Consider the following 27857-nt stretch of genomic DNA (forward strand, 5'->3'; position numbering starts at 1 on the left):
ACGTTTGTGTTTAGGTACGTCACTACTGCAAGAGAATGATTTACCACAGATATTACAATGATATGGCTTCTCTCCTGTATGAATACGTAGGTGTCTAGTTAAAGTGCTATTTTCAGAGAATGATTGACCACAGATATCGCAATGATATGGCTTCTCACCTGTATGGATACGTTTGTGCTTGTTTAAAGTAGAATTATGGGAAAATGATTTACCACAGATATCACAATGGTATGGCTTCTCTCCTGTATGAATACGTCTGTGATCAGTTAAACTGTCACTTCTAGAAAATGATTTACCACAGATATTACAATGATGGGGCTTTTCTCCTGTATGTGTACGTTTGTGTTTATTTAAGACACCACTGGTAGAGAATGATTTACCACAGATATCACACTGATATGGTTTCTCTCCTGTATGAATACGTCTGTGACTGATTAAATTGCTATTACCAGAAAATGACTTACCACAGATATCACACTGATATGGATTCTCTCCTGTATGACCACGTTTGTGGTTAGGTAAGGCAGCACTTCCAGAAAATGATTTACCACAGATATCACACTGATGCGGCTTTTCCCTAGTATGAATAAATTTGTGATGTGTTAAATTGCTATTTTGAGAAAATGATTTACTACAGATATCACACTGATATGGTTTTTCTCCAGTATGAACACGTCTGTGCCTACTTAGATTACCACTTTTAGAGAATGACTTACCACAGATATCACACTGATATGGCTTCTCTCTTTTATCAGAGATCTTTGCTTTAGTTGAATTATTCATTATGAGAGAATAATTTCGTTATACATATCACAATGATAGTATCTGTTTCATTTCTATGAATGTTTGTGTTCAAATGCATCAGAGAATAATTAAATGTTATGTTACTTTCATTGGTGATCTTGCTTAATATCTAAAACAGAAGATATAAATTGGTTAACTCTTTCGTAAAGTTACTCAAACTTAACCTGTAGGTTCATCATCATCTCTACATTCCAGATGGCAAAAAAAAATGTTGCTCTTAATTCCATCATCCAGAAGAAATATTTCCCCATCGTTCGTGGAAGATTTTATTTATATAAAGAGGCTGATGTATTGATGAATGTGCCTTATGAATATATGGTCTTCCTTTAATTGATGAAAGTCAATAAAAACATCAGACACACATCTGAATGAAGAAATTTCTTTTAAATCAACATGGTATGATATTCTGAAATAGGAAAAAAATTCATTTCTATGAATATATTTGTGTTGCTATCTTCAGAGAATAATTTAATGCTATGCTTCTTTCATCTGTGATTTTGCTTAATATCTAAATGAAGAGGTGACAATTGTCTACCCCTTTGAAAAGTCATCAAAGCTTAATTAACCTGTAAAAGAATCATCTCCTCTATATTCCAGACAGCAAAGACTTCATATTGTTGCTGTTAATTCCATCGTCCAGAAGAAATATTTTGCTGTTGTTTTTCACAGATTTCCTTTATAAGATGAGTTTGATGTATTGATGAATGCTCCTTATAAATATATCATCTTCCTTTGGTTGATGGGAGCTGATAAAATATCAGAGGCACATCTGAATGAAGTAATTTCTTTCATATCAACAGGATGTTATATTCTGAAATAGAAAAAAAAAGAAGCAGTGAGATAAGGAGAATCATTAAACGACATAGTAATTCAACATTGCAAATCTTACAACATCAACACTGTCATCCATTTAATGTCTATGTTTGCAGGGGTCAGAATCCATTGAGGCATTGAAACTTTTACAACATTCTGTATAGAGATTTCTCTATTGTTCTGCAGTGGGAAAAATTTTGGTGAAGGGTTAATTAAAATCTTGGCAAGGATGGATCCAATCTACTTTACGATTCACTACAAATATATTTGTATACACACACACACACACATATATATATATATATATATATATATATACAAGTATTAAGAGAGGGACCACATGTGGTCACTCTAACGCTAGAAATAGATCCGCAAAGGGAATCCACCACTAAAGAATTGTTGTTCTCAAGCGTTAATTCAACACGCCAAGAATGTAAGCGGGCAGGACAAATGAAAAATAACGAAAAAATGGATTAACTCTATACAATTGTTTCATCGTTAATAGATTGTGTAATTTTACTTACAAATCATTTTCGAATCATCGGTAGAGTATATCAAAAACATAATTTGCTGAACCAAACGCCAAAATCCATACGAAATTGATGTTATTAATTAATATTCAATTTCTTTCACCCTTACACACACACATATATGTATATATAATAATACATATATATGCGTAAATACATACGTATACGTACATACATGTTTGTTTATATTCGCGAGTGCCCGTTCTGCGTATTTTATTTTTTAGTATAAAATAGTTAAAAAAATAGATTAATCGTTCAAATTTTCTCCGGTACTATTTAAGAAGAGTGGTCCCGGTGAGCGCACTCGCGCTAGTTAGTCGTGACTAGTCGATCCTACAACGACTACCTAGCAAAGTAAATAAAACACAAAATAAATAATTTTTTTACACAAAGTAAATAATTTTTTGGCGATCCTTCGGTATAGGTACCGTGAGTGGCTTTGTTTACATTTCTGAAGACAACAGAAACCCTTTTCTCCCACCCCTAACACAAACCTTAACCATAACCCCCGATATATATATAAAAAAAAGACACTTTCTTGAAATGTATCTGGTACTTCCGGTACCTATACCGAAGTTACGCTCATTTTTTTAAAACAAAGTAAATAAAACAAAAATACAAAGTAAGGATCGACTAGTCACGACTAGCTAGCGCGCCCACCGGGACCTCTCTTCTTAAATAGTACCCTTATATGTTTGTTTATATTCGCGAGTGCCCGTTCTCCGTATTTTATTTTTTAGTATAAAATACTTAAAAAATAGATCAATCTTTCTAATTTTCTCCATACTTTATATATTCTGGATATATTTCCCATTTCCTAACTTTTTCTCACAAGTAAGTGTCATTATCTTGGAGAGGTGCGCGGTACTACTAGCGAACAGTGGTCCAGGTGCGCGCACTCACGCATCCGTGCTAGCTATTCTTATGTAGTCGATCCTACGACTTTTTAACCCTAACCTTAGTTTGTTTACAAAAGTAACGTATTTACTTAGTTTTAGAAATTTTAGGATCGACTACTTACGACTAGCAAGCGCGGATACGCGAGTGCGCGCACCGGGACCACTATTCGCTAGTCGTACCTTATCGTTATTGCTATTATCATCATCATTACAGCCTTAAAATAAATCTTTGTCAACTTACCGTATTCAGAAAGAAACCACGAGGCAGCAATCGTTAATTAAGCACCTTAATTAATTAATTAAGGAAAGTTATATCCCTTTATATGGTTATAGTTCTTCAATTTTCTGTGACTGGTTCGTTTCGTTCCGTTGTCTTCTTTGTCCCATTCTGTCAACGATTTTACCTTGAAGGTAATATAGAATATATACACTCACATATTCTAATCTACGACCGTTTCCAGCGCACGAACTGGACCCCGTCGCAGACACCGAAAGAAAGAAGGCATCTTTGACTTATATCTTCCTGATGTGACGTCAGGCCGTTGCACTTCCGATCCGTTTCTGACGTCATTTTCTCTCCTGTCCAATCATTGTCCTTCCTTCACACTTCTCTCTCATCTAAAGAACAATGCTTGTATACCTTTTGGGGATCTTTTCGGTTTGACCGGCAGTTTTTTAAAATAATTTCCACGTAACTAAACACTTTTAAACTTCGTATACTGGTAGAATGTGTTTATAAAACATCTTTTTCTCTTGGCTTTATTGAGAAAATTCTACTGTTTGTAAGATATTTGTTGTTTTTTTTCTTCAATTTCTGCAATTGGAACCAATCACTGACGTTTATTGAGGTAAAAAAAAACATTCTGTGCCGTATGAATATGTCCCTCGTTTAAGAAACAGATTTGGTTTATTTATATTTGTGAAAAAAAAAATATACCCTTCCCCTAAAACAGATTGAAATGCAATAGATTGATACCAGGGTCGTAATTATTGGTGACAATTTCATATGGCACCACTAGAAAAAACTGCCGTTCAAACCGAAAAGATCCGTTTTCACTTCTATATGATTACTTTAACATTGAAGGGTTCACATAATCCTATTATTTACTGGCAGGGTCACTAGCACGCCAGACAAAATGCTTCACAATATTTCGTTCGTCAATAGCTCTGTTGAGGATCTCTTCCTTTTCAACGGCAGTTTTCAACACAATTTCTAGTTAACTAAACACTTTAAAATTGGGAGAATGTGTCAACAGAAAACATTTTTTCTCTTGGCTTTCTTGAGAAAATTGTAATTTGTCTCTGTCTGATCTGGCAGTGTTTCTACAGCTGGATGCCCTTCCTAACGCCAACCACTCCAGAAGTGTATTGGGTGCTTTTTATGTTCCACCTGCACAGGTGCCAGGGGAGTCCGGCATCGGCCACGATCAGTTGGTGCTTTTAACGTGCTACCAGCACATTTTCTTAATCGCTGTCACGTTCCCGCTTCGAAAAATAATTACTGTAACATAAAGAGGTTCACAGAATTCTATTATTCACATTATTATTATTATTAGTAGTAGTAGTAGTATCACCTTTACAGCCTTAAAGTTAATCTTTATCAACTTACCGTATTCACAAATAAGCAACGAGTCAGTGAATCAGTAATTAAGCACCTTAATTAAGAATTTAATTGTTGAACTGGGGTTGAAGTGTTGCAGAGTTATTTCCCTTTACATGATTGTCTTCTTTCAGTTCTCCTATAGGTGGCTCTACTGACTGGTGGGATTCTTTGCAGTTTCCTCTTTGTCCCTTTCTGTCAGGAACTTCAGTTTCAAGGGTTTTCAAATTTTTACAAGATTCTTTCAATAAAGTGTACTCACACATTCGGATCTTTTCGGTTTGAACGGCAGTTTTTTCTTGCAGTGTCATATGAAATTGTCACCCATAATTATGACCCTAGTATCGATCTATTGCATTTCAACTGTTTTAGGGTTGGGGTGGGGGAGGAGGGTATCTTTTTCCTTCACAAATGTAAATAAACCCAATATGTTTCTTAAACGAGGGACATATTCATTATGCACAGAATGTTTTCACCTCAATAGACGTCATTGATTTGTTGAAATTTTCACCCATAATTATGACCCTAGTATCGATCTATTACATTTCAATCTGTTTTAGGTTTAAGGGTGGGGGGGAAGGCTATCTTTTTTTCTTCACAAATGTAAATAAACCCAATCTGTTTCTTAAACGAGGGACATATTCATATGGCACAGAATGTTATTTTACCTCAATGGACGTCTTAAGGGGATACAGCCTAAGAAAGCAAGCAAAATCTGAGTGGAACCTGGAGCAGCACTCTGGCTTGCCAGCTCAGGTCACAATTTCCCACCCAAACCTGCAAAGAAAATGGACACTGAAGAAGAAGAAGAAGAAGAAGGAGGAGGAGAAGAAGGAGGAGGAGAAGAAGGAGGAGGAGAAGAAGAAGAAAAAGAAAAAGAAGGAGAAGAAGAAGAAGAAAAAGAAAAAGGAGGATGAGGAGGAGAAGAAGAAGAAGAAGGATGATGATGATGATGATGAAAACACAACAAAGACAAAATCAATGTCACTTAAAACTTTTATTCCTTATTCCCATTCCTTTATTCTCTCATAACAAATTCCTCAAAAATCCAGCACAATCATCTTCAGAAACCAAAGTCATCTCTGTGTTGATATATTTAGATATATAAATGATATTGAAGTTGTGATTCATGAATTTCATGTTGACATCCAAGAAACTGAAGTTGATAATGTCAAGCTTGAAGAGGAATAAACCTTGTCTTTTAGCAGACAAAATATTCATAATTCTTGTCATCATCATCATTTAGCGTCCGCTTTCCATGCTAGCATGGGTTGGATGGTTCGACCGGGGTCTGGGAAGCCACAAGGCTGCACCTGGCCCAGTCTGATCTGGCAATGTTTCTACGGCTGGATGCCCTTCCTAATGCCAACCACTCCGTGAGTGTAGTGGGTGCTTTTTACGTGCCACCGGACACAGGTGCCAGACGGGGCTGGCAAACAGCTACGGTCGGATGGTGCTTTTTACGTGTCACTGGCACGGGGGCCAGACGGGACTGGCAACATCCACGATCGGATGGTGCATTTTACATGCCACCAGCACTGGTATCACAGCTGCAATTTCCATTGATGTTGTTGATTTCGATTTTGATTCTCACTTGCCTCAAAAGGTCTTCACAAGTAGAGTTTTGTGTCACAAGAAGATAAGGTATGCATAAGTGGACTGGCTACATCCCAGGTAGAGGCCATGGGTTGTGGTCTCACTTGTCCTGCCGGGTTGTAATAAATTTTGATATTGATACGATTACACCTGTGTATGAATACTCAGATGTGTACTTAATTGGCGTATTTGAGAGAATGACTCACCACAAATATCACAACGTTATGGTTTTTCACCTGTATGAATACGTTTGTGACTGATTAAATTGCTATTATCAGAAAATGACTTACCAGAGATATCACAGTGATATGGTTTTTTCCCGAGTATGTATACGTTTGTGAACAGACAAATGATTACTTCTGGAGAATGATTTACCACAGATATCACAATGATATGGTTTTTCCCCAGTATGAATACGTCTGTGACCAGACAAATGATTACTTCTGGAGAATGATTTACCACAGATATCACAATGATATGGTTTTTCACCTGTATGAATACGTTTGTGTCTAGGTAAATCAGCTCTTCGAGGAAATGATTTACCACATATATCACACTGATATGGTTTCTCTCCTGTATGAGTACGTTTGTGTTCAGTTAAATCAGCACTTCGAGAAAATGATTTACCACATATATCACACTGATATGGTTTCTCTCCTGTATGTGTACGTTTGTGTTCAGTTAAATCAGCACTTCGAGAAAATGATTTACCACAGATATCACACTGATGCGGCTTTTCCCCAGTATGAATAAATTTGTGAAGAGTTAAAGAGCTTTTGTCAGAAAATGATTTACCACAGATATCACACTGATATGGTTTCTCTCCCGTATGAGTACGTTTGTGTTTATTTAAGTTACTACTGGTAGAGAATGATTTACCACAGATATCACACTGATATGGTTTCTCTCCTGTATGAGTACGTTTGTGTTCAGTTAAATGAGCTCTTCGAGAAAATGATTTACCACAGATATCACACTGATATGGTTTCTCTCCTGTATGACCACGTTTGTGTTGAGTCAAGTGACTAATTTGAGAGAATGATTTACCACAGATATCACAATGGAATGGCTTCTCTCCTGTATGACCACATTTGTGTTGAGTCAAGTGACTAATTTGAGAGAATGATTTACCACAGATATCACACTGATGCGGCTTTTTCCCAGTATGAATAATTTTGTGATGTGTCAAAGTGCTATTGTCAGAAAATGATTTACCACAGATATCACACTGATATGGTTTCTCTCCTGTATGAACACGTCTGTGCCTTAGATTACAACTTTGAGAGAATGACTTACCACAGATATCACATTGATATGGTTTCTCTCCTGTATGAGTACGTTTGTGTTTAGGTAAGTCAGCACTTCGAGAAATTGATTTACCACAGATGTCACACTGATGCGGCTTTTCCCCAGTATGAATAAATTTGTGATAAGTTAAAGAGCTTTTGTTAGAAAATGATTTACTACAGATACCACACTGATATGGTTTCTCTCCTGTATGAGTACGTTTGTGTTCAGTTAAATAAGCTCTTTGAGAGAATGATTTACCACAGATATCACACTGATATGGTTTCTCTCCTGTATGAGTACGTTTGTGTTCAGTTAAATAAGCTCTTCGAGAGAATGATTTACCACAGATATCACACTGATATGGTTTCTCTCCTGTATGACCACGTTTGTGTTGAGTCAAGTGACTAATTTGAGAGAATGATTTACCACAGATATCACACTTATAAGGTTTGTCTCCAGTATGAACACGTATGTGCCTACTTAGATTACCACTTTTAGAGAATGAGTTACCACAGGTATCACACTGATACGGCTTCTCTCTTTTATCAGAGATTTTTGCTTTAGTTGAATTATTCATTATGAGAGAATAATTTCGTTATACATATCACAATGCTAGTATCTGTTTCATTTCTATGAATGTTTGTGTTCAAATGCATCAGAGAATGATTAAATGTTATGTTACTTTCATTGGTGATCTTGCTTAATATCTAAAACAGAAGATATAAGTTGGTTAACTCTTTTGTAAAGTTACTCAAACTTAACCTGTAGGGTCATCATCATCTCTACATTCCAGATGGCAAAAAAAATGTTGCTCTTAATTCCATCATCCAGAAGAAATATTTCCCCATCGTTCGGCGAAGATTTTATTTATATAAAGAAGCTGATCTTTTGATGAATGTGCCTTATGAATATATGGTCTTCCTTTAATTGATGAAAGTCAATCAAAACATCAGACACACATGTTAATGAAGAAATTTCTTTTAAATCAACATGGTATGATATTATGAAACAGGAAAAAAATTCATTTCTATGAATATATTTGTGTTGCTATTTTCAGAGAATAATTTAATGCTATGCTTCTTTCATCTGAGATTTTGCTTAATATCTAAATCAAGAGGTGACAATTGTCAACCCCTTTGTAATGTTATCCAAGCTTAATTAACCTGTAAATCAATCATCTCCTCTATATTCCAGACAGCAAAGACTTCAAATTGTTGCTGTTAATTCCATCGTCCAGAAGAAATATTTTGCTGTTGTTTTTCACAGATTTCCTTTATAAGATGAGTTTGATGTATTGATGAATGCTCCTTATAAATATATCATCTTCCTTTGGTTGATGGGAGCTGATAAAATATCAGAGGCACATCTGAATGAAGTAATTTCTTTCATATCAACAGGATGTTATATTCTGAAATAGGAAAAAAAAGAAGCAGTGAGATAAAGAGAATCATTAAACGACATAGTAATTCAACATTGCAAATCTTACAACATCAACACTGTCATCCATTTAATGTCTATGTTTGCAGGGGTCAGAATCCATTGAGGCATTGAAACTTTTACAACATTCTGTATAGAGATTTCTCTATTGCTCTGCCATTGCAAAAATTTTGGTGAAGGGTTAATTAAAATTTTGGCAAGGATGGATCCAATCTACTTCATGCGTGCAAGATTCACTACAAATATATTTGTATACACACACACACACACACACACATATATATATATATATATATATATATATATATATATATATATATATATATATATATATACATACAAGTATTAAGAGAGGGACCACATATGGTCACTCTAACGCTAGAAATAGATCGGCAAAGGGAATCCACCACTAAAGAATTGTTCTCAAGCATTAATTCAACACGCCAAGAATGTAAGCGGGCAGGACAAATGAAAAATAACGAAAAAATGGATTAACTCTATACAATTGTTTCATCGTTAATAGATTGTGTAATTTTACTTACAAATCATTTTCGAATCATCGGTAGAGTATATCAAAAACATAATTTGCTGAACCAAACGCCAAAATCCATACGAAATTGATGTTATTAATTAATATTCAATTTCTTTCACCCTACACACACACATATATGTATACATAATAATACATATATATGCATAAATACATACGTATACGTACATACATGTTTGTTTATATTCGCGAGTGCCCGTTCTGCGTATTTTATTTTTTAGTATAAATTAGTTAAAAAATAGATTAATCGTTCTAATTTTCTCTGGTACTATTTAAAAAGAGACGTCCCGGTGAGCGCACTTGCGCTAGTTAGTCGTGACTAGTCGATCCTACAACGACTACCTAGCAAAGTAAATAAAACACAAAATAAATAATTGTTTTCACACAAAGTAAATAATTTTTTGGCGATCCTTCGGTATAGGTACCGTGAGTGGCTTTGTTTACATTTCTGAAGATAACAGAAACCCTTTTCTCCCACCACTAACACAAACCTTAACCATAACCCCCCATATATATATAAAAAAAAGGCACTTTCTTGAAATGTATCTGGTACTTCCGGTACCTATACCGAAATGACGCTCATTTTTTCAAACAAAGAAAATAATTTTTCTAAAACAAAGTAAATAAAACAAAAATACAAAGTAAGGATCGACTAGTCACGACTAGCTACTGCAGATGCACGCACTGGGACCTCTCTTCTTAAATAGTACCCTTGTAAGAGTTAGCACTTCCCTCTCTAAGCTTGGATTCGAAATCGAATCCAAGAATCATCGGTCGTCAAATACCAATGCATGTATAGGCGCGAAATTAAGAATCCCTTTGTCCTGACATTGGTCAGGTCGGAGGTCAAAGGGAGATGATCAATCAGTTTTTGTCAGAACAAAGGGATTCTTAATTTCGTGCCTATACATGCATTGGTATTTGACGACCGATGATTCTTGGATTCGATTTCGAATCGAAGCTTAGAGAAGGAACTGCTAACTCTTACACCCTTGTATGTTTGTTTATATTCGCGAGTGCCCGTTCTCCGTATTTTATTTTTTAGTATAAAATATTTAAAAAATAGATCAATCTTTCTAATTTTCTCCATACTTTATGTATTCTGGATATATTTCCCATTTCCTAACTTTTTCTCACAAGTAAGCGTCATTATCTTGGAGAGGTGTGCGGTACTACTAGCGAACAGTGGTCCCGGTGCGCGCACTCGCGCAAGCTAGTCGTATGTAGTCGATCCTACAACGACTCTTTAACTCTAACCTTAGTTTGTTTACAAAAATAATGTATTTACTTAGTTTTAAAAATTGTAGGATCGACTACTTACGACTAGCAAGCGCGGATACGCGAGTGCTCGCACCGGGATCACTGTTCGCTAGTAGTACCTTATCATTATTGGTATTATCATCATCATTACAGCCTTAAAATAAATTTTTGTCCACTTACCGTATTCAGATACAAACAACGAGTCAGTGATCGTTAATTAAACACCTTAATTAATTAATTAAGGAAAGTTATATCCCTTTATATGGTTATAGTTCTTCAATTTTCTGTGACTGGTTCGTTTCGTTCCGTTGTCTTCTTTGTCCCATTCTGTCAACGATTTTACCTTGAAGGTAATATAGAATATATACACTCACATATTCTAATCTACGACCGTTTCCAGCGCACGAACTGGACCCCGTCGCAGACACCGAAAGAAAGAAGGCATCTTTGACTTATATCTTCCTGATGTGACGTCAGGCCGTTGCACTTCCGATCCGTTTCTGACGTCATTTTCTCTCCTGTCCAATCATTGTCCTTCCTTCACACTTCTCTCTCATCTAAAGAACAATGCTTGGATACCTTTTGGGGATCTTTTCGGTTTGACCGGCAGTTTTTTAAAATAATTTCCACGTAACTAAACACTTTTAAACTTCGTATACTGGTAGAATGTGTTTATAAAACATCTTTTTCTCTTGGCTTTATTGAGAAAATTCAACGGTTTGTAAGATATTTGTTGTTTTTTTTCTTCAATTTCTGCAATTTCAACCAATCACTGACGTTTATTGAGGTAAAAAAAACATTCTGTGCCGTATGAATATGTCCCTCGTTTAAGAAACAGATTTTGTTTATTTATATTTGTGAAAAAAAATATATACCCTTCCCCTAAAACAGATTGAAATGCAATAGATTGATACCAGGGTCGTAATTATGGGTGACAATTTCATATGGCACCACTAGAAAAAACTGTCGTTCAAACCGAAAAGATCCGTTTTCACTTCTATATGATTACTTTAACATTGAAGGGTTCACATAATCCCATTATTTACTGGCAGGGTCACTAGCACGCCAGACAAAATGCTTCACAATATTTCGTTCGTCAATAGCTTTGTTGAGGGATCTTTTCCTTTTCAACGGCAGTTTTCAACACAATTTCTAGTTAACTAAACACTTTAAAATTTCGTTTACTGGGAGAATGTGTCAAAATAAAACATTTTTTTCTCTTGGCTTTCTTGAGAAAATTGTAATTTGTAAGTTGTCTCTGTTTGATCTGGCAGTGTTTCTACAGATGCCCTTCCTAACGCCAACCACTCCAGAAGTGTAGTGGGTGCATTTTATGTTCCACCTGCACAGGTGCCAGGGGAGTCCGGCATCGGCCACGATCAGTTGGTGCTTTTAACGTGCTACCAGCACATTTTCTTAATCGTTGTCAGGTTCCAGCTTCGAAAAATAATTACTGTAACATAAAGAGGTTCACAGAATTCTATTATTCACATTATTATTATTATTAGTAGTAGTAGTAGTATTATCACTATTACAGCCTTAAAGTAAATCTTTATCAAAATACCGTATTCACAAATAAGCAACGAGTCAGTGAATCAGTAATTAAGCACCTTAATTAAGAATTTAATTGTTGAACCGGGGTTGAAATGTAGCAGAAGTTATTTCCCTTTACATGGTTGTCTTCTTTCAGTTCTCCTATAGGTGGCTCTACTGACTGGTGGGATTCGTTGTAGTTTCCTCTTTGTCCCTTTCTGTCAAGAACTTCACTTTCAAGGGTTTTCAAATTTTTACAAGATTCTTTCAATAAAGTGTACTCACACATTCGGATCTTTTCGGTTTGAACGGCAGTTTTTTCTAGCGGTGTCATATGAAATTGTCACCCATAATTATGACCCTAGTATCGATCTATTGCATTTCAATCTGTTTTAGGGTTAGGGGTGGGGAGGAGGGTATCTTTTTCCTTCACAAATGTAAATAAACCCAATCTGTTTCTTAAACGAGGGACATATTCATAAGGCACAGAATGTTTTTCACCGCAATGGACGTCCTAAGGACATACAGCCAAAGAAAGCAAGCAAAATATGAGTGGAACCTGGAGCAGCACTCTGGCTTGCCAGCTCAGGTCACAATTTCCCACCCAGGCATGCAAAGGAAATGGACACTGAAGAAGAAGAAAAAGAAGAAGGAGAAGATGGAGGAGGAGAAGAAGAAGAAGAAGAAGAAGAAGAAGAAGAAGAAGAAGAAGAAGAAGAAGAAGAAGAAGAAGAAGGAGGAGGAGAAGAAGGAGGAGGAGGAGAAGAAGAAGAATAAAAACAAAAAGAAGGAGAAGAAGAAGAAGAAAAAGAAAAAGAAGGAGGATTAGGAGGAGAAGAAGAAGAAGAAGGATGAGGATGATGATGATGAAAACATAACAAAGACAAAATCAATGTCACTTAAAACTTTTATTCCTTATTCCCATTCCTTTATTCTCTCATAACAAATTCCTCAAAAATCCAGCACAATCCTCTTCAGAAACCAAAGTCATCTCTGTGTTGATATATTTAGATATATAAATGATATTGAAGTTGTGATTCATGAATTTCATGTTGACATCCAAGAACCTGAAGTTGATAATGTCAAGCTTGAAGAGGAATAAACCCTGTCTTTTAGCAGACAAAATATTCATAATTCTTGTCATCATCATCATTTAGCGTCCGCTTTCCATGCTAGCATGGGTTGGACGGTTCAACTGGGGTCTGGGAAGCCAGAAGGCTGCACCTGGCCCAGTCTGATCTGGCAATGTTTCTACGGCTGGATGCCCTTCCTAATGCCAACCACTCCGTGAGTGTAGTGGGTGCTTTTTACGTGCCACCATTACAGGCGCCTGATGGGGCTGGCAACGGCCACGATCGGATGGTGCGTTTCACGTGCCAGCCGCATGGGGGCCAGGCGAGTCTGGCAACGGCCATGATCGGATGGTGCTTTTTACATGCCACCAGCACTGGTATCACAGCTGCAATTTCCATTGATGTTGGTTGATTTTGATTTTGATTCTGATTCTCACTTGCCTCAAAAGGTCTTCACAAGAAGATAAGGTATGCATAAGTGGACTGGCTACATCCCAGGTAGAGGCCATGGGTTGTGGTCTCACTTGTCCTGCCGGGTTGTAACAAATTTTGATATTGATACGATTACACCTGTGTATGAATACTTAGATGTGTACTTAAGTGACATTTTTGAGAGAATGACTCACCACAAATATCACAATGATATGGTTTTTCCCCAGTATGAATACGTTTGTGACTGATTAAATTGCTATTATCAGAAAATGACTTACCAGACAAATGACCAGACAAATGACTACTACAAGAGAATGATTTACCACAGATATCACAATGATATGGTTTTTCCCCAGTATGAATACGATTGTGATTAGGCAGGTCACTACCGTGAGAGATGATTTACCACAGATATCACAATGATATGGCTTCTCACCTGTATGAATATGTTCGTGCCCGTTTAAAGTAGAATGCTGGGAAAATGATTTACCACAGATATCACACTGATATGGTTTTTCCCCAGTATGAATACGTATATGAGTAGTCAAATTACTATTTCTAGTGAATGATTTACCACAGATATCACAATGGTTTGGCTTCTCTCCTGTATGAATAAGTTTGTGTTTATTTAATTCACCACTGGTAGAGTATGATTTACCACAGATATCACACTGATATGGTTTCTCTCCTGTATGAGTACGTTTGTGTTTAGGTAAGTCAGCACTTTGAGGAAATGATTTACCACAGATATCACACTGATGTGGCTTTTCCCCAGTATGAATAAATTTGTGATGAGTTAAATTGCTATTTTGAGGAAATGATTTACCACAGATATCACACTGATGCGGCTTTTCCCCAGTATGAATAAATTTGTGATGAGTTAAAGTGCTATTTTCAGAAAATGATTTACCACAGATATCACACTGATATGGTTTCTCTCCTGTATGAGTACGTTTGTGTTTAGGTAAGTCAGGACTTCGAGAAAATGATTTACCACAGATATCACACTGATATGGTTTTTCCCCAGTATGAACACGTCTCTGCCTTCTTAGATTACCACTTTGAAAGAATGACTTACCACAGATGCAAAGAGAGAGGTTTGGAGATGCCACTATGAAAGGTTGCTGAATAAAGAAAATGAATGGGATAAAGAGAGTCTGCCGAATGTTGACCCAACAGAGGGACCAGCTATCCGAGTTGATAGTTCCGTGGTAGCTAAGGAAATTAGAAGCATGAAGACAGGGAAAGCCCCAGGCCGATCAGGAATTACTGCAGAGATGCTCAAAATATCTGGCAGTGTCGGCTATAACCTAGTCACCCGTATAGTTAACCAGGTGATACACGAAGGAGTCATACCCAATGACTGGTGTAGCAGCGTACTAGTCAACTGCTACAAAGGTAAAGGTGATGCCCTAGATACAAATAATTACAGAGGTATCAAGCTGTTGGATCAGGTAATGAAGGTTACGGAGAGGGTCATAGCCCAACTGATTAGAGAGAGAGTTAGTTTAGATGAGATGCAGTTTGGGTTTGTGCCAGGGAAAAGCACCACTGATGCTATATTCCTGGTAAGGCAGCTGCAGGAGAAATACCTAGCCAAAGATAAGCCCCTGTACCTGGCTTTCGTTGACATGGAGAAAGCCTTTGATAGGGTCCCCCGATCCCTCATCTGGTGGTCAATGAGGAAACTAGGGATAGATGAATGGCTGGTGAGGGCTGTGCAAGCCATGTACAGAGATGCCGTAAGCAAGGTTATGGTTGGCAACATGTACACAGAAGATTTCAAAGTAGAGGTTGGGGTCCACCAGGGTTCAGTACTCAGCCCCCTCCTATTTATCATAGTCCTCCAGGCAATAACAGAGGAATTCAAGACAGGTTGCCCCTGGAAGCTCCTCTATGCTGACGACCTCGCTCTAATTGTGAGTCACTATCAGAACTGGAGGAGAAGTTCCAGGTGTGGAAGGAGGGTTTAGAATCGAGGGGCCTTAGAGTCAACCTAGCTAAAACCAAAGTACTAATAAGTAGAAAGATAGGCAATCCACAAATGTCCTCAGGAAGATGGCCCTGCTCGATCTGTAGAAAAGGTGTAGGTAGAAACTCTATAAGATGTACCCAGTGTAAGCTATGGACACATAAGAGGTGCAGCAATGTCAAAGGTAGGCTAACTGGGAAGATAGTTTTTATATGTGGCAGATGCTCGGGAGCATTAACCTCCGAAAATCTGCAGAAAACAACTTCCGTCACTTTCCAGGGGGAAAAACTAGAAGTAGTTGATAGCTTCCGTTATCTAGGTGACCAAGTCAGTAGTGGGGGTGGGTGCGCTGAGAGTGTAACTGCTAGAATAAGAATAGCCTGGGCAAAGTTTAGGGAGCTCTTACCTCTGCTGGTGACTAAAGGCCTCTCGCTCAGAGTAAAGGGCAGACTGTATGATGCATGTGTTCGAACTGCCATGCTACATGGCAGTGAAACATGGGCCGTGACTGCTGAGGACATGCGTAAGCTCATGAGGAATGAAGCCAGTATGCTCCGATGGATGTGTAATGTCAGTGTACTTATTCGACAGAGCGTTAGTTCCCTGAGAGAAATGTTGTACCTAAGAAGCATCAGTTGTTGCGTGCAAGAGAGAAGATTGCGCTGGTATGGTCATGTGGCAAGAATGGATGAAGATAGGTGTGTGAGAAAGTGCCAATCCCTAGCAGTTGAGGGAACCCGTGGAAGAGGTAGACCCAGGAAAACCTGGGACGAGGTGGTGAAGCACGACCTTCGAACGTTAGGTCTCACCATGGAAATGACTAGAGACCGAGACCTATGGAAGTATGCTGTGCGTGAGAAGACCCGGCAAGACTAGTGAAGCCATAACCCGTGGCCCCTACCTGGGACGTAGTCAGTCCACCTGTGCATACCTTCCTGCTTGTGACACTTGTGAAGACCTGTTGAGGCAAATCAAATCAAAGTCAAATCGAATCAAGTCAAACCAAATCAAAATAGATGAACATCAATGGAATTTGTATCCTTGTGGTACCAGTGCCGGTGGCACATAAGGAAACCATCCGAAAGGGACCGTAGCCGGTAACGCATCGACTGGCCTCCGTGCCTTGGGTACGTAACAAACACCATCCGATCGTAGCCGTTCGCCAGCCCGTCTGGCACCTATGTCGGTGGCACATAAGAAAAACACCGAAAACACAATATCCGAGCGTGGCCGTCTGCCAGCCTCGTCTGGCACCTGTGTCGGTGGCACATAAAAAACACCATCCGAGCGTGGCCGTCTGCCAGCCTCGTCTGGCACCTGTGTCGGAGGCACATAAAAAACACCATCCGAGCGTGGCCGTCTGCCAGCCTCGTCTGGCACCTGTGTCGGTGGCACATAAAATCACCCGCTACACTCTCGGAGTGGTTGGCGTTAGGAAGGGCATCAAGCTGTAGAAACAGTGCCAGATCTGACTGGCCTGGTGTAGCCTTCGGGCTTGCCAGACCCCAGTAGAACCGTCCAACCCATGCTAGCATGGAAAGCGGACGTTAAACGATGATGATGATGATGATGATCACAGTGATATGGCTTCTCTCTTTTATCATTGATTTTTGCTTTAGTTGAATTATTCATTATGAGAGAATAATTTCGTTATACATATCACAATGATAGTATCTGTTTCATTACTATGAATGTTTGTGTTCAAATGCATCAGAGAATAATTAAATGTTATGTTACTTTCATTGGTGATCTTGCTTAATATCTAAAACAGAAGATATAAATTGGTTAACTCTTTTGTAAAGTTACTCAAACTTAACCTGTAGGTTCATCATCATCTCTACATTCCAGATGGCAAAAAAAATGTTGCTCTTAATTCCATCATCCAGAAGAAATATTTCCCCATCGTTCGTCGAAGATTTTATTTATATAAAGAGGCTGATGTATTGATGAATGTGCCTTATGAATATATGGTCTTCCTTTAATTGATGAAAGTCAATCAAAATATCAGACACACCTCTGAATGAAGAAATTTCTTTTAAATCAACATGGTATGTCATTCTGAAATAGGAAAAAAATTCATTTCTATGAATATATTTGTGTTGCTATTTTCAGAGATTAATTTAATGCTATGCTTCTTTCATCTGAGATTTTGCTCAATATGTAAATCAAGAGGTGACAATTGTCTAACCCTTTGTAAAGTTATCCAAGCTTAATTAACCTGTAAATCAATCATCTCCTCTATATTCCAGACAGCAAAGACTTCAAATTGTTGCTGTTAATTCCATCGTCCAGAAGAAATATTTTGCTGTTGTTTTTCACAGATTTCCTTTATAAGATAAGTTTGATGTATTGATGAATCATCATCATCATCATCATCATCATTTAGTGTCCGTTTTCCATGCTAGCATGGGTTGGACGGTTTAACTGGGGTCTGTGAAGCCGGAAGGCTTTATCAGGCCCAGTCAGATTTGGCAGTGTTTCTACGGCTGGATGCCCTTCCTAACGCCAACCACTCCGTGAGTGTAGTGGGTGCATTTTACGTGCGACCTGCACAGGTGCCAGACAGAGCTGGCAAACAGCCACGAACGGATGGTGTTTTTATGTGCCACCGGCACAGGGGCCAGTTGAGGTTGGCAACGGACAAGAAGGGATGGTGCTTTTACGTGCTACCGGCACGGGGACCAGGCGAGGCTGCCAACGGACACGAGCAGATGGTGCTTTTACATGCCAAAGGCACGGGGCCAGGCGACGCTGGCAACGGACAAACGATCGGATGGTTTGCTTAACCACAGCTGCAATTTCCACTGATGTTGATTTGGTTTGATTTTGACTGTTCTGAGGGGTCTTGCCGGGTCTTCTCACGCACAGCATACTTCCATAGGTCTCGGTCTCTAGTCATTTCCTTGGTGAGACCTAAAGTTCAAAGGTTGTGCTTCACCACCTCGTCCCAGGTTTTCCTGGGTCTACCTCTTCCACAGGTTCCCTCAACTCCTATATATATATATATATGTATGTATATATGAATGGATGCATGAATATATATACATACATATAAATATACATCTCCAAGGGATCTGGGTTCAAGTCCCATGGCTGGTTGTTGACAAAGTTTTAAATGGTGGTGCCCCAGCATGGCCACAGCTCATCAGCTGAAATCAGATGAAATGAAATGAAATATATATATATATATATATGCGTGTGTATGTGTGAGTGCAGATATATATATATATACAAATATATATATAAATATACACACACACACACATATCTATATATACACACACACATATATACATATATATACACACACGCACATATATATATATACATATATATACACACATACATATATATATATGTAGAAAATTTTAGATTAAAAAAAAAACACTGCCTATCTTAATTTTGAAAAATAAATTTTTAAAAAACCCGCATTATTTATGGAATGACACAGAATACGTTTCTATCCTTCATTCACCGATTTACGTGACCGTCCGACTGCTTGTCGGTCTGACTCTCTCCATCTCCGTCTCTCAACCCCTGTACCATTTCGCAGGCATAACGATTGGTGTCAAGGGAGAATACTCACAAATATATGGTACTAGAGTTTGCTCCCTTGAACAATGTTGCGAAACCGCTTCAGTTCTATATTCTCTCTTCAACGTCTTAAGGGAGACTACTCTTAAATATATGTGGTTTATATATATATATAAGAGTTCTCTCCCTTGAGACTATTTACCTACAAAATAGATTTTATCGTCCGAAGTTTGCTAGTTTCGATTCTTGAACGACCGCCATGCTGGAGCACCACATCAGCGTGTTTACTCATACTCATCGACGGCTGGGCTTATCTCTCTTCAGACTGCTACTCATTCCTTCCTTCTCCTTTTGTCGAATTGCTAAGTTACGATGACGTAAACAGCCGAAACCGAAAATGAAGCGTTGACTTGGGACAAACACAAGTCACAGATATGGAAATATGTGTGTGTGCGTGTTTGTCTGTGTGTGTGCATGTGTGTTTGCGCACGTAAGTGTGTGTGTGTGTGTCTGTGATATATATACACATGTATATATATACACCTTTTACACATTTTTTACCATTTTTGCCACCCGGGCGCCAATCTAGTACGGTTGATCGTGTGAATTTTCCAAGCCTCCTCCCCACCCCCTCCTTTGTCAGCGAGCTTTTTTTTTTCGTCATATTCCTTCAATATACGATGCCTTACACCTGTTACACATATTTTTTTCCATTTTTGCCACCTGGGCGCGGATCTATAAATTAACCAAAATAATTTATTTACTTAGTTTAATAAAAAAAAATTGTAGGATCGACTACTTACGACTAGCTTGCGCGAGTGCGCCCACATTGAAAATGTCCAGTACACAAAAGAACAGCTGTCTGTCACAGGAAACAATAGAGAATCCTCATCATCATCATTGATTAACTCTCTGTTTTCCCTGCTAGCATGGGTTGGACGGTTGACTGGGGTCTGGGAAGCAGGAGGCTGCACCAGGTTGCAGTCTGATCTGGCAGTGTTTCTACAGCTGGATGCCCTTCCTGAACGCCAACCACTCTGTGAGTGTAGTGGATGCTTTTTACGTGCCACCGGTACAGGGGCCAGGGGAGGCTGGCTTCGGCCACGATCGGTCGTTGCTTTTTATGTACCACCGGCACAGAGGCCAGGCGAGGCTGGCAATGGCCACGATCGGATGGTGCTTTTTACGTGCAACCAGTACTGGTATCACAGCTACAATTTCCATTGATGTTGATTGATTTCGATTTTGATTCTCACTTGCATAAACAGGTCTTCAGTAGTAGAGTTTTCTGTCCCAAGAAGAAAAGGTATGCATAAGTGGACTGGCTACATCCCAGGTAGAGACCATGGGTTATGTTCTCACTTGTCCTGCCGGGTTGTAACAAATTTTGATATTGATACGATTACACCTGTGGATGAATACTCATATGTGAACTTCAGTGGCGTTTTTGAGAGAATGACTCACCACAGATATCACAATGATATGGTTTTTCCCCAGTATGAATACGTTTATGTTTAGGCATGTCACTACTGTGAGAGAATGATTTACCACAGATATCACAATGATATGGCTTCTCTCCTGTATGAATACATCTGTGACTGATTAAATTGCTATTACCAGAAAATGACTTACCACAGATATCACAATGATATGGTTTTTAAGCTGTATGAATACGTTTGTGACTGATTAAATTGCTATTACCAGAAAATGACTTACCACAGATATCGCAATGATAAGGCTTCTCACCTGTATGGATATGTTTGTGATGAGTTAAAGTGTTACTTCTAGAAAATGATTTACCACAGATATTACAATGATGGGGCTTTTCTCCTGTATGTGTACGTTTGTGTTTATTTAAGTCACCACTGGTAGAGAATGATTTACCACAGATATCACACTGATATGTCTTCTCTCCTGTATGAATAAGTTTGTGATCAGTTAAATTGTTACTTCTAGAAAATGATTCACCACAGATATCACAATGGTATGGCTTTTCCCCAGAATGAATAAATTTGTGACGAGTTAAATTGCTATTTTCAGAAAATGATTTACCACAGATATCACACTAATATGGTTTGTCTCCTGTATGAGTACGTTTGTGTCTAGGTAAATCAGCTCTTCGAGAAAATGATTTACCACAGATATCACACTGATATGGTTTCTCTCCTGTATGAGTACGTTTGTGTTTAGGTAATTCAGCACTTACAGAAAACGATTTACCACAGATATCACACTGATATGGTTTTTCTCCTGTATGAGTACGTTTGTGTTTATTTAAGTCACTACTGGTAGAGAATGATTTACCACAGATATCACACTGATATGGTTTCTCTCCTGTATGAGTACGTAGGTGTCCGGTTAAAGTGCCAATTTCAGAGAATGACTCACCACAGATATCACAATGATATGGTTTTTCCCCAGTATGAATACGTTTATGTTTAGGCAAGTGACTACTGTGAGAGAATGATTTACCACAGATATCGCAATGATATGGCTTCTCTCCTGTATGAATACGTTTTGGTGAAGGGTTAAATAAAATTTTAGCTATGGTGGATCCAATCTACTTCAAGATTCACTACAAATATATTTGTATACACACACACATATATATGTATATATAATAATACATATATATGCATAAATACATACGTATACGTACATACATGTTTGTTTATATTCGCGAGTGCCCGTTCTGCGTATTTTATTTTTTAGTATAAAATAGTTAAAAAAATAGATTAATCGTTCTAATTTTCTCCGGTACTATTTAAGAAGAGTGGTCCCAGTGAGCGCACTCGCGCTAGTTAGTCGTGACTAGTCGATCCTACAACGACTACCTAGCAAAGTAAATAAAACACAAAATAAATAATTTTTTTACACAAAGTAAATAATTTTTTGGCGATCCTTCGGTATAAGTACCGTGAGTGGCTTTGTTTATATTTCTGAAGATAACAGACACTTTCTTGAAATGCATCTGGTACTTCCGGTACCTATACCGAAGTTACGTTCATTTTTTTAAAACAAAGTAAATAAAACAAAAATACAAGTAAGGATCGACTAGTCACGACTAGCTAGCGCGCCCACCGGGACCTCTCTTCTTAAATAGTACCCTTATATGTTTGTTTATATTCGCGAGTGCCCGTTCTCCGTATTTTATTTTTTAGTATAAAATATTTAAAAAATAGATTAATCTTTCTAATTTTCTCCATACTTTATGTATTCTGGATATATTTCCCATTTCCTAACTTTTTCTCACAAGTAAGCGTCATTATCTTGGAGAGGTGCGCGGTACTACTAGCGAACAGCGGTCCAGGTGCGCGCACTCGCGCATTCGTGCAAGCTAGTCGTATGTAGTCGATCCTACGACTTTTTAACCCTAACCTTAGTTTGTTTACAAAAATAATGTACTTACGACTAGCTAACGCGAGTGCTCGCACCGGGACCACTGTTCGCTAGTAGTACCTTATCATTATTGGTATTATCATCATCATTACAGCCTTAAAATAAATCTTTGTCAACTTACCGTATTCAGATACAAACAACGAGTCAGTGATCGTTAATTAAGCACCTTAATTAATTAATTAAGGAAAGTTATATCCCTTTATATGGTTATAGTTCTTCAATTTTCTGACTGGTTCGTTTCGTTCCGGTGTCCCATTCTGTCAACGATTTTACCTTCAAGGTATTATAGAATATATACACTCAAATATTCTAATCTACGACCGTTTCCAGCGCACGAACTGGACCCCGTCGCAGACACCGAAAGAAAGAAGGCATCTTTGACTTATATCTTCCTGATGTGACGTCAGGCCGTTGCACTTCCGATCCGTTTCTGACGTTATTTTCTCTCCTGTCCAATCATTGTCCTTCCTTCACACTTCTCTCTCATCTAAAGAACAATGCTTGGATACCTTTTGGGGATCTTTTAACGCGCCACCCGCACAAGGGCCAGACAGAAGTGGCAAACGGTCACGAACGGTTGGTGCTTTTACGTGTCATTGGCACAGGGGCCAGGCGAGGCTGGCAACGGACACAAACGGGTGGTGCTTTTACATGCCACCGACACGGGCGCCAGACAGAGCTGGCAAACGGCCACGAACGGATGGTGCTTTTACGTGTCACCGGCACATGGCCATCGAGGCTGGCAACGGACACGAATGGGTGGTGCATTTACGTTCCACCGAAACGGGGACCAGGCAGAGCTGGCACACGGCCAAGAACGGATGGTGCTTTTACGTGTCACTGGCACAGGGGCCAGGTGAGGCTGGCAACGGACACGAATGGGTGGTGCTTTTACGTGTCACCGACACGGAGGCTAGACGGTGCGGCGCCGGAAACGACCACGATCGGATGGTTCGCTTAACCACAGCTGCAATTCCCACTAATGTTGATCGACCTCAATTTGGTTCTGCTTTCTGATATATGAATTGATTTGGTTTGATTTTGATTTTGACTGTTCTCACTGGTCTTGCTAAGTCTTCCATTTTTAAAAGTATTTTATACTAACAAATAAAATATGGAGAACGGGCACTCGCGAATATAAACAGATCATGTCGTGTAGCCAGCTGTAGATGTCTCCTTAGGTTGAATTACATCAACATCTCTATATATATTGTTACTGAATCACCCGTCGCCGCTCGCCCGAACGGGCAGGTTTGCCACGGAACCCAGAGAGAGGAGAGATAGAACAACAACATCAACTGTAGCAGCAGCAGAGAGACACAGAGGCAACCGAGAGAGACACAAAACTGCAAGGCAACAACTGGCTTACATTTAACAACTAGTTTATGACAATTAATTGTTACAACATCAAAGCATTTAAAGGAAACAACAAATCAATACAGGTATACAACAGATCAAAGCATTTAAACATGCAAGAAACAATATAACAGTCCGGTAACGACACAACAAGTCATATACAGTTCGAAGGACATTATACAATGTTCAAATCACAACACTGTACAAAATGTCTTTACACAATTCACATTGTTCATTTCACTGTCTCAGTTCTTTTCACTGTTCAATACACCAATTCTTTTTTTTCCTTCTACAGTCTCTTTACATCGTAGCACGTATCAATACAATTAAATACCTTAATTCCTGATTAGAATAGACAGTGTCCCATATTGTAGTTTCTCTCTCTCTGTCGCCTATTCCTCTGTATATATCCCTTTTTGCGCTGCTAGATCCAACCTGCCAAGCTCTCGCATCCCAACCGCTTGCTCTGACTTCCAAAATCCGACTGTGCAAAAACCTCACTTGCTCTGTCCTTGCCACTACCATAGCTCTGCTATACTCTCTGCCTGTCTTCCTCTGCCCCTCATCCTCTCTCACTGCTAATATCCTCTCTATCTGCTCTCAGCCCTAACTGCCTATCTCTATCCTCAATCTGTCTCTTAGCCTTATACTCTCTCTATCTGCTCTCAGCCCTTACTCTATCTTTCTCACTACTTTCCTCTTCCTCGGCCCTCACATCTCTCTGACCCCAAATCGACCGCACAAGGCCAAAAGGTCCCTCCAAAAAGCCATTACTCTTCCAGTAAACAAAGGGCTGTTGCTTTTCTTCAAGACGTGCCGGCGCCACTCCCAAAAAGTGGGTCAAGAAATACTGCACTAGCCAAACCATAACAATATAAATGGCTAAATGTCTGTCTGTGTGTGCCTGTCCTTTATACAAATCCACAATTTTCAGTTAGAGGGCTTGCACTTTCTATGGTCATTCAAAACCGTCCAAGAGTGGTCGTGCACATCTTTACATTTCCCCAGTCACCCCGCAAAGCCATTAAATATATATATAAACGGCAAAATGTCTGTGTGTGTGTCTTTTTTACAAATCCACAATTTTTCAGTTAGAGGGCTCGCACTTTCTATGGTCATTCAAAACCTTCCAAGGGTGGTCGTGCACATCTTTACATTTCCCCAGTCACCCCGCAAAGCCATTAAAAAATCAATAGAACAAGGATCTCTGAACAAATAACAATATCTATCTTTCTGTCTGTACAAGCGTTACATCTCTGGACAATCAGCAGCTAGGTCGCCTTGGTGCAGAAGCAGCAGAGACAGTTTAATCACGATTGTGAAGGCATACTTCACAGATTCGCTGAAGTCATGGATCACCTTCAGAATTCCAGCCACACGGAGCTGGTCAAGTTGCGTCCGGCTTGGTTGGAAGCAGGGGCGAAGAGAGAGAGAGGACGGTGGTCAAGCCTATCTGATGCTGATGATGACTGCACATACACATAAGGGGCTTCCGGCAGGCTCTTACCCCTGCGTGGATGAAAATCCTAAAGTGGTGTCCGGGACAAGGCGTCACTACAGGGCTCCCCCTTGAGTGCAGGGCATGAAAATAGAAAGATTGTAGTGGCACCAGAAATAAGATGGCTACCGATTATCCAGAAACCATGGCACAAAATATGACAACTCAAAAGAAAATGTAATCACAATATACATATAGGCGCAGGAGTGGCTGTGTGGTAAGTAGCTTGCTTACCAACCACATGGTTCCGGATTCAGTCCCATTGCGTGTCACCTTGGGTAAGTATCTTCTACTATTGCCTCAGGCCGACCAATGCCTTGTGAGTGGATTTGGTAGACGGAAACTGAAAGAAGCCCGTCGTATATATGTATATATATATATATGAATGTGTGTGTGTGTTTGTGTGTCTGTGTATTTCCCCCTAGCATTGCTTGACCACCGATGCTGGTGTGTCTATGTCCCCGTCACTTAGCAGTTCGGCAAAAGAGACCGATAGAATAAGTACTGGGCTTACAAAAGAATAAATCCCGGGGTCGAGATGCTCTATTAAAGGCGGCGCTCCAGCATGGCCACAGTCAAATGACTGAAACAAGTATAAGAGAAAGAGAAAGAGAGAATAAGCATGCACAAAAAATTTTATTTTTACAAAATGTTTAATAACAAAACATTGGAAATGTCCAGTACACAAAAGAACAGCTGTCTGTCACAGGAAACAATGGAGAATCCTCCTCATCATCATTGTATAACATCTGTTTTCCCTGCTAGCATGGGTTGGACGGTTGACTGGGGTCTGGGAAGCCAGGAGGCTGCACCAGGTTGCAGTCTGATCTGGAAGTGTTTCTACAGATGGATGCCCTTCCTAAACGCCAACCACTCTGTGAGTGCAGTGGATGCTTTCTACGTGCCACCGGTACAGGGGCCAGGGGAGGCTGGCATCGGCCACGATCGCTCGGTGCTTCTTACGTGCCACCGGCACGGAAGCCAGTTGAGGCGGTAATGGCAACGGCCACGTTCGGATGGTGCTTTTTACGTGCCACCGGCACGGGGTCAAGCTAGACTGGCAATGGCCACGATCGGATAGTGCGTTTTACGATCCACCAGCACTGTTATCACAGGTACAATTTCCACTGATGTTGATTGATTTCGATTTTGATTCTGATTCTCACTTGCCTCAACAGGTCTTCAGAAGTAGAGTTTTGTGTCCCAGGAAGGTAAGGTATGCAAAAGTGGACTGGCTACATCCCAGGTAGAGGCCATGGGTTGTGGTCTCACTTGTCCTGCCGGGTTGTAATATATTTTGATACTGATACTGTTAGACTTGTGTATGAATATTCATATGTGTACTTAAGTGGCCTTTTTGAGAGAATGACTCACCACAAATATCACAATGATATGGTTTTTCCCCAGTATGAATACGTTTATGTTTAGGCAAGTCACTACTGTGAGAGAATGATTTACCACAGATATCACAATGATATGGTTTTTAAGCTGTATGAATACGTTTGTGACTGATTAAATTGCTTTTACCAGAAAATGATTTACCACAGATATCACACTGATATGGCTTCTCTCCTGTATGAATGCGTAGGTGTCTAGCTAAAGTGCTATTTTCAGAGAATGATTCACCACAGATATCGCAATGATATGGCTTCTCACCTATATGGATACGTTTGTGCTTGTTTAAATTAGAATTATAGGAAAATGATTTACCACATATATCACAATGGTATGGCTTCTCACCTGTATGAATACGTTTATGTTTAGGCAAGTCACTACTGTGAGAGAATGATTTACCACATATATCACAATGGTATGGCTTCTCACCTGTATGAGTACGTTTATGTTTAGGCAAGTAACTACTGTGAGAGAATGATTTACCACAGATATCACAATGATATGGCTTCTCTCCTGTATGAATACGTCTGTGACTGATTAAATTGCTATTACAAGAAAATGACTTACCACAGATATCACATTGATATGGTTTTTCCCCAGTATGAATACGTTTATGTTTAGGCAAGTCACTACTTCCAGAGAATGATTTACCACAGATATCACAACGATATGGCTTCTCTCCTGTATGAATACGTAGGTGTCTGGTTAAAGGGCCATTTTGAGAAAATGATTTACTACAGATATCACACTGATATGGTTTTTCTCCTGTATGAACACGTCTGTGCCTTCTTAGATTACCAATTTTAGAGAATGACTTACCACAGATATCACAGTGATATGGCTTCTCTCTTTTATCAGAGATTTTTGCTTTAGTTGAATTATTCAT

General features: G+C 39.1%; 2 protein-coding genes across 2 annotated transcripts; both read right to left on the bottom strand.

The window, feature by feature from the left end:
* Positions 1-3: 3 nt before the first annotated feature.
* On the bottom strand, positions 4-27857 carry LOC115225185 (zinc finger protein 679-like; the record flags this gene model as incomplete). Its single annotated transcript, XM_036513889.1, has 3 exons — positions 27791-27857; positions 21671-21867; positions 4-255 (listed from the first exon to the last, which is right to left on the bottom strand). Coding segments are annotated over exons 1-3 (516 nt in total), but the record flags the coding sequence as incomplete, so codon positions are not given.
* On the bottom strand, positions 6257-17600 carry LOC118768212 (zinc finger protein 436-like). Its single transcript, XM_036514314.1, has 3 exons — positions 17367-17600; positions 7290-7550; positions 6257-6701 (listed from the first exon to the last, which is right to left on the bottom strand). The coding sequence occupies exons 1-3, from the start codon at positions 17419-17421 to the stop codon at positions 6541-6543; spliced, it is 477 nt and encodes a 158-aa protein (XP_036370207.1). The 5' UTR covers positions 17422-17600; the 3' UTR covers positions 6257-6540.

This window comes from Octopus sinensis, linkage group LG27 (genome assembly GCF_006345805.1).
Source record: "Octopus sinensis linkage group LG27, ASM634580v1, whole genome shotgun sequence".
NCBI classification, from domain to species: domain Eukaryota; kingdom Metazoa; phylum Mollusca; class Cephalopoda; order Octopoda; family Octopodidae; genus Octopus; species Octopus sinensis.